At 39.6% G+C, this 16,422-nt stretch overlaps 1 protein-coding gene and 1 long non-coding RNA gene across 31 annotated transcripts in view; one reads left to right on the top strand and one right to left on the bottom strand.

Annotated features, from left to right (window-relative positions):
* The window catches only part of ebf1a (EBF transcription factor 1a), a 269,550-nt gene that overhangs the window by 236,055 nt on the left and 17,073 nt on the right, over nt 1-16,422 (bottom strand). For all 30 annotated transcript variants that reach the window (XR_015506850.1, XR_015506851.1, XR_015506848.1 and 27 more), the window contains 1 exon segment: nt 5,671-5,744. Coding sequence is in view for 25 of the 30 variants with exons in the window: in XM_087280643.1 (XP_087136769.1) it covers nt 5,671-5,744 (74 nt within the window). In the remaining 5 variants the exon portion in view is untranslated.
* LOC147840853 (uncharacterized) lies at nt 6,656-8,278 on the top strand. The gene is made up of 2 exons (XR_015507762.1): nt 6,656-7,998; nt 8,192-8,278. It is a non-coding gene; the product is annotated as an uncharacterized LOC147840853 (long non-coding RNA).

The following is a 16,422-nucleotide window of genomic DNA, read 5'->3' as shown; positions in this document are numbered from 1 at the left end:
CGAGTGTGACTTTATGCAGTCAGAATGCCCTCTTATAACTTAAATGAATATATTTTTCATGATTAAATACACACCAATTACAACCAATATACAGCGTTACTTTCTAGCTTTCTGTTTAATGTTGAGGAGCCGTATAACAGTTTAACTTTAGCCTTAACCTAAAAATGCATAATATATTAAATTAGGGACATCACAGTGGCGCAGTGGGTAGCATGATGCCTCACAGCAAAAAGGTCACTGGTTTTAGTTCTGCCTGAGTCAGTTGGCATTTCTGTGTGGAGTTTGCATGTTTTCCCAATGTTGACGTGGGTTTCTTCCGGGTGCTCCGGTTTCCCTCACAGTCCAAAGACAAGTGCTATAGGTGAATTGAATAAACTAAATTATCCGTAGTGTATTTGTGTTAAAGAGAGATTGTATGGGTGTTTCCCACTACTGAGTTACAGCTGGAAGGGCATCTGCTGTGTAAAACATATGCTATATAAGTTGGTGGTTCATTCCACTGTGGCGACTGTTGATGAATAAAGGGACTAAGCTAAAGGAAAATGAATGAAACAATATTAAATCAGGATTTTTGGCAAGTTTTTATTACAAAAGGAAATCTTAGCTTGATTTGGGACTCTATCTTGCAAAATCCTATTATATCTCTAGTTAGGAAATCTTAAATTATGTCATTGAGTTTGATAATACACTCTCAGATCTATTGCCAAGCAACAGACACTGCACAGGCTACTAATGAGTTAGCCCAGGGATAGGCAAACTTGATCCTCGAGGGCCGGTGTCCCTGAAGAGTTTTGTTCCAACACTAGTCAAACACACCTGAACATGCTAATCAGTGTCTTTAAGATCACAAGAAATCTATAAGCAGGTGTGTTTGATTAGGGTTGGAGCTAAACTGTGCAGGACACCGGCCCTCCAGGACCGAGTTTGACCACCCCTGAGTTAGCCTAAACAAAATGCATAAACTAAACTGGTGAGAAAAAAAGTAAAGCATTAGTCACTTGCACTATTTGGTGCTTTGTTGGTCCCTGAAATGCTGATTTCTATTTCTATGCTAACTCTAATACCACATTGTAGGGCAGTCTGTAAACTTATAAGTGTTTTGTCATTTTTTTGTCATCTACCATTAAATGTTCGTTCTTATTTTTCAATTATAAATAAATAAAATGACATTGTTGGACAGCATTTATAAGCATTTTTTTATTATTTTGAATTTTAAGACAGCTGTCGAGTAGCCCTAAAAGACATTCATTCGTCGGTGCAATAGCCTAGTGGTTAGCACACCGACATATGGTGCAGTAGCATGTCAGGGCATACCAAGTTCAAATCCCGGCTCGAGGACATTTCCCTACTCTACCCCCCTCTCTCTCTCCAACTTTGCTTGCTGTCTCAATACTGTCCTATCTAAAAAAGGCCAAAAATAAATCTTTTTAAAAAAAAAGACATTTAATCACTCCGACTTTTCCTTCGACTTAGTCCCTTTATTCATCAAGGGTCGCCACTGTGGAATGAACCACCAACTAATCCAGTGTACTGTATGTTTTACACAGTGGATGCCCTTCCTGATGCTACCCAGTACTGGGAAACACCCATACACTCTCACATTTACAAACATACACAGGGTGTATGCAGGAATCCTAAAGGTAATTTCAATACCTTTTTAAGACTTTTTAAAGACCTTCTCAAAATATGTTGAGACCTCGTCGCCAGTTCAAGTTCTAATCAGTATCAAACCTTTAACTTAATAAACAGTTGATAATAAACAGTTGTAGTTAAACAAATCAATGGAGCACAACCACGCAACAGAAAGCTCGGAGGAAACAAAGATTGAAAGAATAAATTACAGTTGTTTTCAGTGACAGGTTTTAAATCACTGTTTAAACCCATCTTTCTCCAACCAGGAGTACGCAAACTTACGTTTTCACATTTTGCCGTCTGTTTCGCTCTATGGTTTTGATAAATGTAGGGAGCGACAAGTCACCATCAACTTAACATCACCCGGATGAAGGAGCTTGGCCAGATCCACCCCAGCCCGAACCGATCATGTTGAGCAAGCATGCCGTTGTTAATATTAGGAAGAAAATAAATATATTTATGCTTTTTTTGGAGACAAACTATTTGGACAACGCTTGAATAAAATGTAAGACCTTGTAAAAACACAATTAAGACATTTTAATACCTTTTGAGCGCCTTCATTTTCTCATAATTGATTTGTCAACTTTTAATACTTTTTAAGACCCCGTGGACACCCTGATACACTACAGCCAATTTAGTTTATTCAATTCACCTATTGCACATGTCTTTGGACTTGTAGGGGAAACCAGAGCACCTAGAGTAAACCCACACGAACACGGGGAGAACATGCAAGCTCCACACAGAAATGCCAACTGGCCCAGCAGGGACTCAAACCAGCGGCCTTCTTGCTGTGAGGAGACAGTGCTAACCACCGAGCCACCATGTCACCCCCTTAACAGGCTAATTTTTTGTCAAATTAGGATGTTTCCGTAATACCACCTTCCTATCTGTCATTAAACACACTTAGAAAATGCTGTTCTCTAATATCAGATAGGATCATATTTTAAAGTTAGAATCTTTCTATAATACACCCCCAGGTTGCTGTTTTCATAGGATCCTACACGAAGATCAAGATGGATACTAGGCCATGAGCAAGTGAAAGAAGACAGGAGGGATGGAAAGGAGGTGTATACATGATGTCTTGTGTGGATGGAGGCTGGTGGTAAACAGCAGGTGGGGCGGTGGGTTCAGGTTTCCCTGCACAGATGGCAGAGGGGCTGTACTGAGAGAAAGAGAGAGTCTGGGGCTCGAGGCGTGTGATTGGAGCCCAACTGATCTCTCCTTTAGACCCGATGAGCCTGATAACATGGATTGAGCTTGACCCCGTCATTCACACACACCGGCCATATAAGCGCCCTTGTGAGTTTGGACACAGTGTGGTTACTGTGGTCGTCTCAGTTTACCCGTATTTTTACTCTCCCTGCTCTCATTTTCTCTCACTCCTCTGAGAGCAGTCAAGTATTTAGTAATGTTCTCGCAGAAGTGGGTCACACAGGAGCAAAGCTTTCTGGGATGCGAGGGGTGGGCACAGATGGATGTGACACTCTGAAAACCCAATCGTCAGCCAGAACCCTTGGGAAACCACAACAAGGTCCCGTATCGCCACCCATGAACCGCCAAGCCCCCCATCAACGATATGCTAATGACTCCATGCATGCTCTGGCTTCGTTTGGGGGGATTTTTCTCCCATTCTGGCTTGTTCTGCACTATCCCAGTGGACCTGCAGGGAAACCGTAATCTTTAATCTCAAGCGTTTCCTCCTGCTGCAGCATTTGAAGAAATTAAATCCAAATTGCTGCACGTAATTGCCAGGATGTGGCCCTCGCTGATGCCATTAAAGCTGAACTGCCTTTAGCCCGGCTCCTTTACAGGCAGTGACTCTAAAATAGCCCCCAAATCCAAACAAAGCAGCATTTCTCCAAGTGTGACCACCCAGCCTTTAACAATCCGGCCAAGTTTGTATGCTGCCACACTAACCTAACATCAATCTGCGCATTTGAGGATGAGGAACTCCATCATAAAGAGCCCAGAGTTGCGTTTGAGTGATTGTTTCTAGCCTTGCCTGTGAGCGAGTTGTTTGGGAAAATGCGTCTCTGTCTTGCGCTTGCAGGCCCATGCGGCACCATATGGCTAATGGCAAGGCGTACAGCAATTAACAGTCCTGATTAATGGAGAGCGGTCTAATTGCAGACTGGTAATTGTGCCTTTCTCTCAGCACAGGCTCTGCATTAAAACACAGCAAGACAGCGAAAAGGAGGAAGATGGGTTGTTTACTCATTTGAAATTGACGCTTTTCCACTTTGGCTGCTTTCGAACATTCTTTCGCATTTGCAGGACCTTTTGGGTTCTGGTAGCAATATGTACTTCAGATGTGATCCGTGTAATCCTGATCAAAGCTGACGTAGTGAGTCTTTGTAGGCACGTATGCTACTAAGTGTTTGTGTCAATACACTTCTTTAAATTAATGACTATTTTGAAAAAGGGATAACAGAAGGCTGTGTGCGTGCGTGTGTGTAGGTAAGAAAGGTAGTGAGGGGGAGCGAAAGATTGAAAGAGAAAGAGGAGAGAGCCTTGGCTCGCCTGCACATATTTCATTGTCAAAACTCAAAGCAAGCTGCATTCATTAGCCGTGGAATAACAAGAGGATTCTTATTGAGTAATGAGTTTTTCCTTGTCCTAATTAACCAAGCATGAGTGGTATATTTTTAGCAGAAAACTGTTCAAATGCTCTCCACTTCTGCCAAAAATAGATGAGGACTCATCTCCACAACCCAGTTTTAAGTGCAAGGAATTTATCTTTTGATTTTAATTAAAGGTGCATGGCTTTCTCTCGCTCCCTCTCTCTCTCTGTCTTTTTTTTCCAGCAGAGCAGGAAGTGGATGACCTGGATAGAGATTCAGGAAGGGAGATAGAAGAGGCTTGCTCTGAACTTAAGGTCCGTCTTCATCCATTTCTCATTTCATGAAACACCATTTCTTAAGCCGTCACTACACACAGGGATGTGCTAAATTCAGAAATAAAAACTTTGCTATCTATCTATCTATCTATCTATCTATCTATCTATCTATCTATCTATCTATCTATCTATCTATCTATCTATCTATCTATCTATCTATCTATCTATCTATCTATCCGTCCTTAGGTCTGTCTGTCTGTCTGTTTATCTATATATCTGTCTGTATCTTTATATCTGACTGTCTATGTATGTATGTATGTATGTATGCGTGTATGTATCTGTCTGTCTGTCTGTCTTTCTTTCTATGTATCTATCTGTCAATCTGTTCGTCCATACATACTGTATATCCATCCATCCATCCATCCATCCATCCATCTAACTGACAAAAAAGTCTTATCCACAGGTGTAATGCTCTGCTTGGTGTATGTGTGTGCTCATTTCATCAAGAAGTAAAATTTCTTGAGAGAGCCACCAAAGAGCCACCAATCACGGAAACATCAGCTTCCAAAAATAGAAATGTTGCCTGGCATCGTTTTTGGACAAAGCCGAGCTTTGATTTCTAGGGCTGAGCCAGAGTCTGGGAAAAGAACAGTTCTAACTCTGATAGGAAACAGGCTGCCGTAACTTTATCAGGATCCCATTTGGGCTGTTGAAAAATGATCTGGGAGTGTCTTGTGTAATAGTGCATCGTAAGTCTAAACTTGAGCCTTGATATAAACGTACTGCATCCCTCTTAAATAGAAGTAAACTGTTTATGCTGGTTTTGACAGACGTGCATGATAAATTGAAGAATAATGATCTGACCTTTCAGCAAATTTATAATAAAGTTAATCTATCCTCCCCCTTATGTCTAATTTTACAGTGGGGCTTACACACTGCTCTGTGTGTGTGTGTGTGTGTGTGTGTGTGTGTGTGTGTGTGTGTGTGTGAGAGAGAGAGAGAGAGAGAGCAGAAAACTCAGCCCTGTCACACTAACGCTGGATCCATAGGGCTGCAGTCCTGCCAAGACTAGAATGATGCCAAAGTAAAGCTCTCACAGTCAGCGGGCAGAGCCGGGTAGGGAAGGTTCAAGAGCTTGATTGTGTAATACTGAAGGAGGGAGTGTGCCTCATGGTCTGTATGTGTGTGTGTGTGTTTCTCACCTGCACATGATCTCGTGCGTCAGCAGCACCCGGCACATCTCTGGGTTTTTGTCTTGCCCTTCATAGATAATTGCCTGATGGACAAGAGAAGGTGGAAAAATGTGGTTAGAGAAAATTGACAAACAACATTTTCTCCTTGATGGTGTAAACGCTCCGAGCATGCACAAATTTCCATGACTAACTCTCAAGTCGTATCATGTAAAGAATCGGATGTCTGTTTGCATCAGTTCACTGTGATGACATCACATCATTACACCATGCACACTCTTAAGCTCATAGGCGGTTCATGTGACCCTTCCTCCATCTGGCAGAGGCCTGTTGTTGAAAGAAATCATGCAGCATGGGAGTGATCAGGTCACTTTTAGTATCTTTGTTTCAAAATGTTCTGTTCTTCTGGTCCCATGTTTCACAATCTACACACTCAGCTCTAAATTTCATAGATGTCTTTTCGTTTCAGCTAATCAATCAATCAAATCCGCCTGGTGCACTGTGAGAAGGCTTGCACAGAGCCTCCGTGTGCGGGGTGGTCGTTTCTGGCTGAGCCAGGCTTAAAGTGGGCAATTTAATGGCCACTTACCTGCTGCAATGGAAAACGATCTTTAACCACGTCTCTAAGAGGTTAAACTTGATGCATCACATTCGGTTATGTGAGAACCAATGGCATTTGATGTCACTGACAGACCCAGTGATATGCAAAGATTTAACATGGACATATGTGAATCAGTGAATATTGGCTAATGTACAGTGCTCAGCATAATTAAGTACACCCCTTTTTGAAAATGAATATTTTATCCATTTCTTAGTGAACATAAGCAATGTATTTTGGTGCATTTAAAAAAACAAATTTATTTAACAGATATATTAAAATAATATTTTAGTCACCAAACATATTTAGGAATTTAAGGATAATACAATTAAAATCAAGCAAAATATTGCAATAAAAAATTACAACCAACAAAGTTTTAACTTAATTATAAAAATTTTTGCTTCTCTTGATTTTTCCTCTTTTTAAATTTGCATTTAATATTTTTCTATAACAAATACATTTGGGTGTACTAGTTTTTAGATTGCTACCGAAAGTTATTTTGTTAGATATGCTCCAGATTTGGCTTCAGTAATGACTAATCTAATGTATATGCACAAATATAATATCCTAAAGCTTCCTATTAAAAATCTGAATTTAAAAGATAGATTTGTGAGGGGTGTACCTAAATATGCTGAGCACTGTAGATTCATCCAAAGAAATGCAAAACTCTTAATCAGTAGACAGTATCAATGTTACCTTTGTCGCTGTATTTATTACATTTTAAAGTATCTGTACTTTTTCTGAGTCTAAAACTTTGACCTAACTACGTTTTATAGCATAATATTATACTTTTCACTCCTCTAAACTTCATTAAAATATGTTCATCAGCAGCTCCAAGACATGATTGTGAATGAGCAATTGCTTGTTTCAACAACTCACTGAGTCAATAATTCAATCAGAATGAATTTACAATTAACAATTAAACTAAATTAAATTAAACTAAATTAAACTAAATTAACAAATCTGACTCAAAATGAGAAGAATGTTAGACTCTTAAAGTAAAAATAAACATTCCTTCAAGCACAGAAGTACATATTTAAATCAATACCAATGGATGTGAGATGTTCACTTTTTTTTTAATAGTAAAGGAATCAAACCTCTATTTTATATTTGATTATAATGTTAACATTTATGTTCGATTTTAATTTCCAGCATTCACTTCTATATGACAACAAAATGCTTTTCTTACTCAGATTTTTTTGTTTCGTTTCTAGTCCAAATATCTAAAACTTTTCTTTTCTAGGCAAGCAAAACATATTGTCTTGTTTTCAGAAATAATATGCCATTATTAAGTGAGCTTCCCTTAAAACAAGCAGAATAATCTGCCAATGGGGTAAGAAAAATAATCTTGTTTTTCCTTTTGACATAAGATTATTTTGCTTTGCACATTGGTAGATTATTTTGCCTGTTTTAAGGAAGAACTCACTTCATTTTGCCATATAATTTCTTAAAACAATTCCATATGTTTTGCCTGTCTATAAAATTCTGCTTGATTTAAGAACTTTTAGATATTTGTACTAGAAACAAGACAAAATGTGTGTTTGTAGTGTGCACTAAAAATGCGGCTTTCCACACTGGGGATGTGCGATCAATCGAAATCAAATCGCAATCACAATTTGAAGCGTTGCGGTTAGTTAATCGCAAGATGCAGCGATTATAAAACATATATGTATTATTTATTTTCCCTCACCAAAGGAAATGTGTGACTGCTGTCTGTGTGTGACCGTCTTACTAGCCCAGGGGTGGCCAACCCTGTTCCTGGAGAGCCGCATTCCTGCAGATTTCATTTGCTACCCATATCAAACACACCTGAACCAATTAATTAGGACCTGAACACCACGTGATAATTACAGGCAGGTGTGTTTAATAAGGGTTGCAACTGAAATCTGCAGGAAGGCGGCTCTCCAGGAACAGGGTTGGCCACCCCTGGGCTAGCCAATTGAGTGAGCACAGTTTCATTCTGCCCAATCAGTATTGTACAACTGAACTATGCGGAACACACAAAAAAAAAAAAAAAAGAAATCAAACAGGAAAGCGCAGACAAGTAAGTTAATGGCGTCTGCTACTTTAGAAGCATTAATAGATTAATTAATATCAAAGCAAAACAGCATTGGTAATATGAGAATATGTTGGTTTTAAAGTCACAGACACTATAAAATTCTCAAACTTGATCAAAACGGTCCTGATCTTAATCTTGTCAGCGTGGTCAACTGTGGGAGCATCTTTTTAGTAGGCAAAATGTATTTATTTTTTGCTTTTTTTATTGTTACACTTTCTATGTTCTCTCCTATTATGCGCCTATTGCTGCTACTGTTTTTATGCCCATGTCGTTTGTTTAATTTTTTCTCTGTAGAGCACTTTGTGGAGCCTTATGGCAGTTGGAAACGTGCTATATAAATAAACTGAACTTGAACCAAACAGAAACGGGTCATTTTTAAGAGCTGTCGTGGAATTGTTGCCATGACTTACAGATTATTGAGCTGAATCTTGACTACAAAATGAAATGACAAATCAAATCACAATATCTGTGAAAACAAATCTCAATTAGATATTTTCCCCAAATCGCACAGCCCTATTCCACACAACTGATTTGTGTTATGACAACATGAACAATTAAATTGTCCCAAAAAAACTGGAGAATTGGGTTTTTTCAGCTCAATTTTAAGAAGCGTGTGCGTTTTTTGCCCTATCTTCATTTTTGTGTAATCATTGTTGACTTCTTAAATAAAAGAAAAAACAAACAGAGACAAACAGATGGATAGATAGCCAATTTCTAAATTCTGAATTTGCACAATCGTGCATTGTACGTTCTTGGCAAAATCCAGCCTCATCATTTGTTGCTCTTTGGTTTAATTAAAAGCAGCCGTGGAGAATCAAAAGAACTATGCATGTAGTGTTTGTTGCACTGTGCAGATTACTGTCTTATTATGTCATAGAGGACCACCCTTTGCCACAGTGCCCACCCTCCACAGGCATCTGAGGTTTACAGATTGGCTAATAATACAACAGCACAAAACACTGTTGTTCAGAGAAACACTCTTGCTGCAAAGTGAAGTGAAAAGATAAAGATAAAGAAGGGCAAACATATAAAGTGCTTAATTACAGGTCCCTCTAAATAAGTGTCGTACTCCAGCTAGTGTGAAATAGCCCTCTCAGAAAGATGTGTGCGTGCATGAGCTGCCATAAGCCTGCATCTGTGCGACTGTGCATGTGTATGCATTCACGCATGTATTTGTGCATTAGCATGTGTGTGTTTATGTGTGCAGCAAGCAGTTGGGCTGCCAGACTGGAGCATAGTGAGCCATCTGGCCCAGCTAACACTTCATCCAAAAACCTCAGCTTTGTTTCCATCCTCCAATTCCACACAAGATGTCCCCCACAGCCGTGAATCAGTGACTCTACTCAAAACATACACACACTGCAGCCTATTAACAGGCTGCTCTCTGTCACACACACACACACACACACACACACACAGTTAAAGCCGTTTGCCATGAATCACTCTCTCTTTCTCTCTGAACACACATATACATGCCACCCATGGCAAGTGAAGACACAGAAAAGCAGCTGATGGTTCTAATGAGGAACTGCTTGCTTCACAAGTGCGCAATGCTTTTTCAATTACATGAAACACTTGTTTAAAAAACAAGTTTTATATGCATCAGATCTAGAAAAGAAAGTTGATTCGTATGTGATGCTTTTCTTATTTCCTGTCATTGCCATGGCTAGAGGACAGTGGTGATCGGGGACATTTGTTTGTAAGGTTTCACATTGTGGAAATGAGGGTCAAGGTCCTCTAAAATTGAGCTAGCATGCATCACTGTCTGAGCCTAGAGCCTCGACCCCGCAGGCTTTCTGAGAGGAAGAGGGAGGCAGAAGAGAGCAGCTCAGGCCGCACAAAGATGTCCTCTACACCACCGCACATTCATTTCATATATAAGACCGGCTATTTATCACACAAAGCCCCTGCAAACAGACTCAGAATAACTCCATGCAGAGAACAGTATATATAAGTGCCTGGAAAAAGTCTGAGAACAGTTTGTCAATTTCTCCTCAGAGGCAAACACAACAATGGTTGTGAATCCTCCTCTGGGTTCAAGCTAGTGCAACACAAAGCGTCATGGCTTTGTGGTTTTTTTCTGTAGCCCTTAAAGTCACGTTTGTTGTGCAAAGGCAAAAATGCAGCAGATTCCGATTATGCTGAGGTAACTTTGGTCTCTTCTACCAGAGCTTTTCCTAAAATAAAAAAATACTTTTTTTTCCACATAGTAGAAAATGGGCCTTTAGGAATAGAAACATATTGTCAAATGGTATATATTAGAGGTCTATGGAATCAAAAATGGTGACACGGTGGCACAGTGAGTAGTGCTGTCCCCTAACAGCAAGAAGGTCAGTTGGTGTTTCTGTGTGGCGTTTTCATGTTCTCCTCGTGTTCACATGGGTTTTCTCCGCGTGCTCTGGTTTCGCCTACAGTCCAAAGACATGCTCTATAGGTAAATTTAATAAGCTTAATTGGACGTAGTGTATGTGTGGGCGTGAATGCGGGAGTGTATGGGTGTTTCCCAGTGCTGGGTTGCAGCTGGAAAGGCATCCTCTGCGTAAAACACATAAGTTGGGGGTTCATTCCACTGTGGCAATCTCTGATTATTAAAGTAACTAAGTCGAAAAGAAAATGAATGGATCAATGACTGTAAAAAATATGGACGACGCGACAGCCCTTTTTCCCATTGAACGCCTTGAGGGCAAAATGCCTGCTTGACGGGCACAAACTGTCGCAAAAGACTGCTGAAATTGGAGCCTTGACATGCGCTGAAGGACTGTCTGATGGAGCCAGAGGAGGAGCCGCGAAAATGAGCAGAGTCGAGCTTCCAATCAAACGCTTTATGTAAAATCAACTACGCCCCCCGAACTTCTCAGCATGCGTTTGCTGTCATATCAACACAAATGGATGTAATAACGTTAACAAATATGAGGGTTTTATATATTCAATCGCGCCAGCTCCAGGCCGCAGCGCATAACTTACTCGCGGCGTCGCGGGCTGATTCCGGCTCGCATGCGGCAGCGCCTGCTCGCTCGGCCGCCGCATCTGGCTCGATTGACTCGGGCTGGAATTGGGTAGTGAGTCCAGGCATCCGAAGTAGGTCCAGCAGAGGTAACATTAGTCAGTCTGAGCTCTAAGAGATAAGTCTCCGGCAGGCGAGAATCTAGCCGGAACTGTGTTTTGCTATCTGGGTGGCTAGGCGTGTATCAGCAAACTAATAAAGCCCGAAAAAAGCCCTGAACTTAGCGAACAAACAGTGTTCCACCAGGATCATGTATGTCAGAAACTATAGTTTACTGCTGAACTCATTTTGTCATGGTAAAATAACACAGAAATCGAATAATAACATTTCAGTCTCCTGCCGAAGCTCAGACGCCGCGCTTTGAGAAACTGTCAATCACAGCTGTCAATCACGATGACACGCCCAGCATTAAATTACTGCTAAAAACAAACTGTTTACAAAAATGAAGATCTGCACCTATTTCAGCACAATAACCAGTGCCTTAATCGACCAGAACTATCTTTCGGGACATTTTATTGCAAGTGTAATATTTTTTTTTATTTGGGCTCAAGTCTCCTTCATTAACACGGAGGAGGCGGGCTTTATGACTTGTACTGCAGCCAGCCCCCAGGGGGCGATCTAACGGCCGAAACCTTCACTCAAACGTAGGCTTGCGGCACACTTGGAATGGATAAATGAACATATTAGAGGTCATTGGAATCAAAAATGGTGACACGGTGTCGCAGTGGGTAGCGCTGTCACCTCACAGCAAGAATGTCACTGGATCAAGCCCCAGCTGGGTCAGTTAGCATTTATTGCTGGGTCCCTGATTAATGAAAGGACTAAGCCGAAAAAGAAAGAGAGTTATTGAATGGAATCAAAAATGTAAAACTGCTGTTTTAGTTCATAATCTCTCTTGCTACAGATGGCTCTGGTTAATTTATGCTCTAAAAATTAAGGGGATAATTCAACCAAAAATGAACATTTGTTCCAATTTGAGTTTCTTTCTTCTGTTGAACACAAAAGAAGACATTTTACAATATAGATTTTTTGTTATTTTTTGTCTTATAGAAGTCAATGGATACCAGTAACCAGCTTTCTTCCAAATATTTTTTTTATTTAAACTAGGCATCGGATTATAACTCGTTTCAATGTTTACCGTGGTTTGGAAAAGTGAAGGTTTCAAAACTGCTAAAATGTTCAGTTATACCATTCTAAAGTATATGTAAGGTTTTTTTTTCAGCCATTTAAAAAGAACTGATCAATACCATGAAACTTAGATATTTTTACCCAAGGTACCGTCAGAAACTTAAGGGAACTTAACAGAAACTCATGCCTACTTTCAACAGAATAAATAAAGTCATAAATTTGTAAAACCAAAGCTAATTTTCATTTTTGGGTGAAGTATTCGTTAAAATGTCGGTTCATTCCGCTGTGGCGACCTCAGATTAATAAAGAGACTAAGCCGTAAAGAAAATGAGTAAATGAATAGAATAAAAAATGTAAAACTGCTGTTTTAGTTTATAATCACTCTTGCTACAGATGGCTCTGGTTAATTTATGCTCTAAAAAATAAAGGGATAGATCACTCAAAAATGAACATTTGTTCCAATTTGAGTTTCTTTCTTCTGTTGAACACAAATAAAGACATTTTGTCTTACTATGGAAGTCGATGGATGCCAGCAAACAGCTTTCTTCAAAATATATTTTTATTTCAACTAGGCATGGGATGATAACCAGTTTACAGGTTTGAAAAAGTCAAGGATTTAAAACTGCTAAAATTTCCTGTTATACCAATCCTACAGTATTTGTAAGTTTTTATTGTTTTTTTTTTTTTTAGTTTTTGTTGTAAAGAAATTTGTGCTTTTAAAACCAATAAAGATAGCAGAAGTCAATTATTTATTTCAATTATTTAGCCGGACATGCTTATGGTGTTAAAATATTATAAATGTTTCCTTAAAATAAAATACACTATTTTTTTTTCAAACTACTTATTTAAAATGAGCTGAAACAACAAAATTCTAGAGATTTCATTGGGACTGCTTAATTTTTTATGTTCAATCTACATAAATTTGTGTTAAGTTAACTTAATCGATTTTGGCCTAATTTCTACAGAATAAATAAAGTCATACATTTTTTAAACCAAATGAGGACGAGCAAATTATAAAATGATCATGTTTGGGTGAACTATCCATTAAAACCTAAAAAACTATTTCATTATTAGTGTAGTTACTGCGGTTATCCCTGTTAAGGCAGACCACCCAATCTCGTAAATCACCAAGCTGCAACATCTTTTTAAAGCTCTGTTGCAGCCTTGAACGCTTTTTCTTTGCCGCCAATTTCACACATACTTTCAATGTAGATGAGCAGACTTAATCACCGGGATCTTTAGGCCCTCCAAGTTTGCGCGTGTGCAAATATTTGCAAATGAGTAGCATTAAGCCTTTATGTGGCCTGGCACAGAGCGGCCATTCACGTCCTATCTGACATCACCAGAGCCTCCAAACAGCTACTGATTACAGGAAATATCTAATATAGGAGATTTGTGTCACTTTGTTTCATGTCGTCTACTTTGGGGAAGTGTTTGTGGCATGTAAACACACCCTATTCCGTAATTAACAAGAAAAATACGTAGACGAGCAACACATGAGAGAAGTCCTTCTCATCCCGTGCAAATTTATTTAGGAATCTGCCCGAAGCTTAGCTCTAAAACACACACAGAGCAACAGGCGAGCTACAGCTTGGAGTTACCCAGCAGTTCCAGCCCAGCACTTTTCTGAACAAAGCTCTCCTTAAGGAGGGCCACGAAGCGCATGAAACATGCATGGCACGGTGCGCAGAGGTGTGTGTGAAGCTTTCATTAGACCCTGATGCTGCTTTTAATGCATATTTTATATTGCACAAACTGCTCCTCAAATCTCGTTTGAGAGCCGCCAGTGCCGCCTTGAACTGACAGCCGCATCTGAGGCATGTAAACAATGCACTGTAAATACATGAAAACACATTTCCCTCTTTGTTACCATCACACTGGTGTGTCAGCGCAGTGTGTGTGCGCATTAAGCCCTCGTATGTGATTCGCTTTTGTTCTGCGCTTCAGCTGTTGAGGGAAACAGTTGGATGGAAGGATAAAGAGCGAGAGAGAGAGTCTTTTACTGCATTGTCTTCATCAGATCTGTCACGAGCTCATGCGTTGATCACAGATACGGCCTGTCAGCTTGACACCCGCTCCATCTCGCCTCACCCGCTCCAACCGTTCCCACAGGCAAACCAAGAGAGCGAATATATATATATATATATATATATATATATATATATATATATATATGGGTTTATTGTGAGACGGGTGCAGAATATGTCAGCTTCTGAAGCAAAGTTGATCCTTGCAGCTCTAGACCAGACTGTCTGATTGTCTCTAATAGCCGTGCGTGTACATATATATGTACAGAAGCTCCTGAGTAGCTAACTGTGTGGTCAGGCGACTGGACTTCACCGCCTTGCTAAGTGCTAAAGAGAAGTGTGTGTTGAACAGCTCTATAAACCTGCTCATCAGCCCTCCCGTCCAACACTGCCAAAGCCAGCACACGCTGAGTGGAGAGGCGCTCTGTAGCCTCTCTGTACAGAGTTATGGGGCTTTAATGGGAAATCTTAAACACATTGCGAGCACTCCTCAGCATATGTAGGCTGACTGCTCACCGCAGAGTGGTTTTGGACCGGGTTTTCCGAAAGGCATTTAAAGACCAGCTAACACTCTGTCATAACCTAAGCCGTGTTTCATGCTGACATGGAGGAGAGAAGCAAAAACACGCAGCAGTCAAATGACAACGAGAGCAGGGAGTCTGCAGAGAGCCAGAATTAAAAGCCTTGCTTAAGTTTGTCTTCTTAACATGAATCAAGATGTGGTCACATGAACAAAAAAAAATTCTAGATTATATTGTCAATAATGTATACAATGTTATAATCCAGCAAGGATTTGAAAGATGTTTTTAAAAGATGTCTAATAGACATCTAAGAGTAGGCCGAAACTAGTCTAGTCATCAAATAAACAGAAATAAATGACTCATCTAAAGTCTGTCTAATCTGTCTATTTGACGACTAGTCTAGTTTTGGGCTATTCTTAGACATCTATTAGAATTTTGCCACAAGTTTGGCCTTGTTTTAGCCAAGCTGTCTACGTTTAGATGTCTATTAGACATCTATGAAACACAAAATTGTTTGCTGAGGAACTACCGAAGTCAATTCTTTGCAAAGCATATATTTCTAAAAATGTAGTTGTTTTCAAAAATTAAATGTTTCTGCACCTTAAATACGCAATTATATGTATGTAAATAAGGAAAAATTTAAGGAAAGCCTCATGCAAAATGTATACTCCAAAAAATGCTGTGTTGTTTAACCCAAATCTGGGTAAAATATGTGGTAAAAGAGTCTTTTGTAACTGAAAAAAAAAGAATATAGTATACATTTATGTTTTCTGATACCATTGTAACACCAATGTCAGAAAAATTGTCCCTTTCAGGTAAGTCCTCTTAAAAGGCAGTTAGTTCAAATCTACAAATCAATTCTTTTTTCTCTTATAAATACTAAAATATAAAATAATTTAAGGATTATAGCTATTTTATCCATACTGTGGAAGTCAATGGGGGACAGCAACTGTTAAGCACATTCCCAAAAATTCATACAGGTTTAGAACAACCTAAGGGTGAGTAAATGAACGGACTGTGACTTTACTTTAATAAAGGTGCAACTTTTCTACTTTATTTACCCCTGAATCATACATATTAACACATTAGTGTAATGAATTGTTCCCTTGAGGTGCTTTTTAGAAGCACACAAGGCACAAAGTTGTATCTTAAGACACTGTTATGATACCCTTGCTGGTTGCACTTTTATGTAAATACCAAGTTACCCTGCATGGTTAACCATGGTTAAACTTTTTCATAAAAGTACCGATGTATTTATCTAGCATGTTGACTCTGCTGCCAACCTCTCATTCACACACACTATCTCTTTTTCTCGCTCACTCAGTGGCACCACATCATTAACAGGTATGGCAGGGCCGTTTGCCACAGAAATAGCCAGTAAATCAGTTGGTAATATATGTGCACGTGGGAGACAACCCTGGGGAGAT

The sequence above is a fragment of the Danio rerio genome, chromosome 14 (genome assembly GCF_052040795.2).
Source record: "Danio rerio strain M-AB ecotype USA chromosome 14, GRCz13ab, whole genome shotgun sequence".
NCBI lineage: Eukaryota > Metazoa > Chordata > Actinopteri > Cypriniformes > Danionidae > Danio > Danio rerio.
This window is presented reverse-complemented; position numbering and strand designations above follow the sequence as displayed.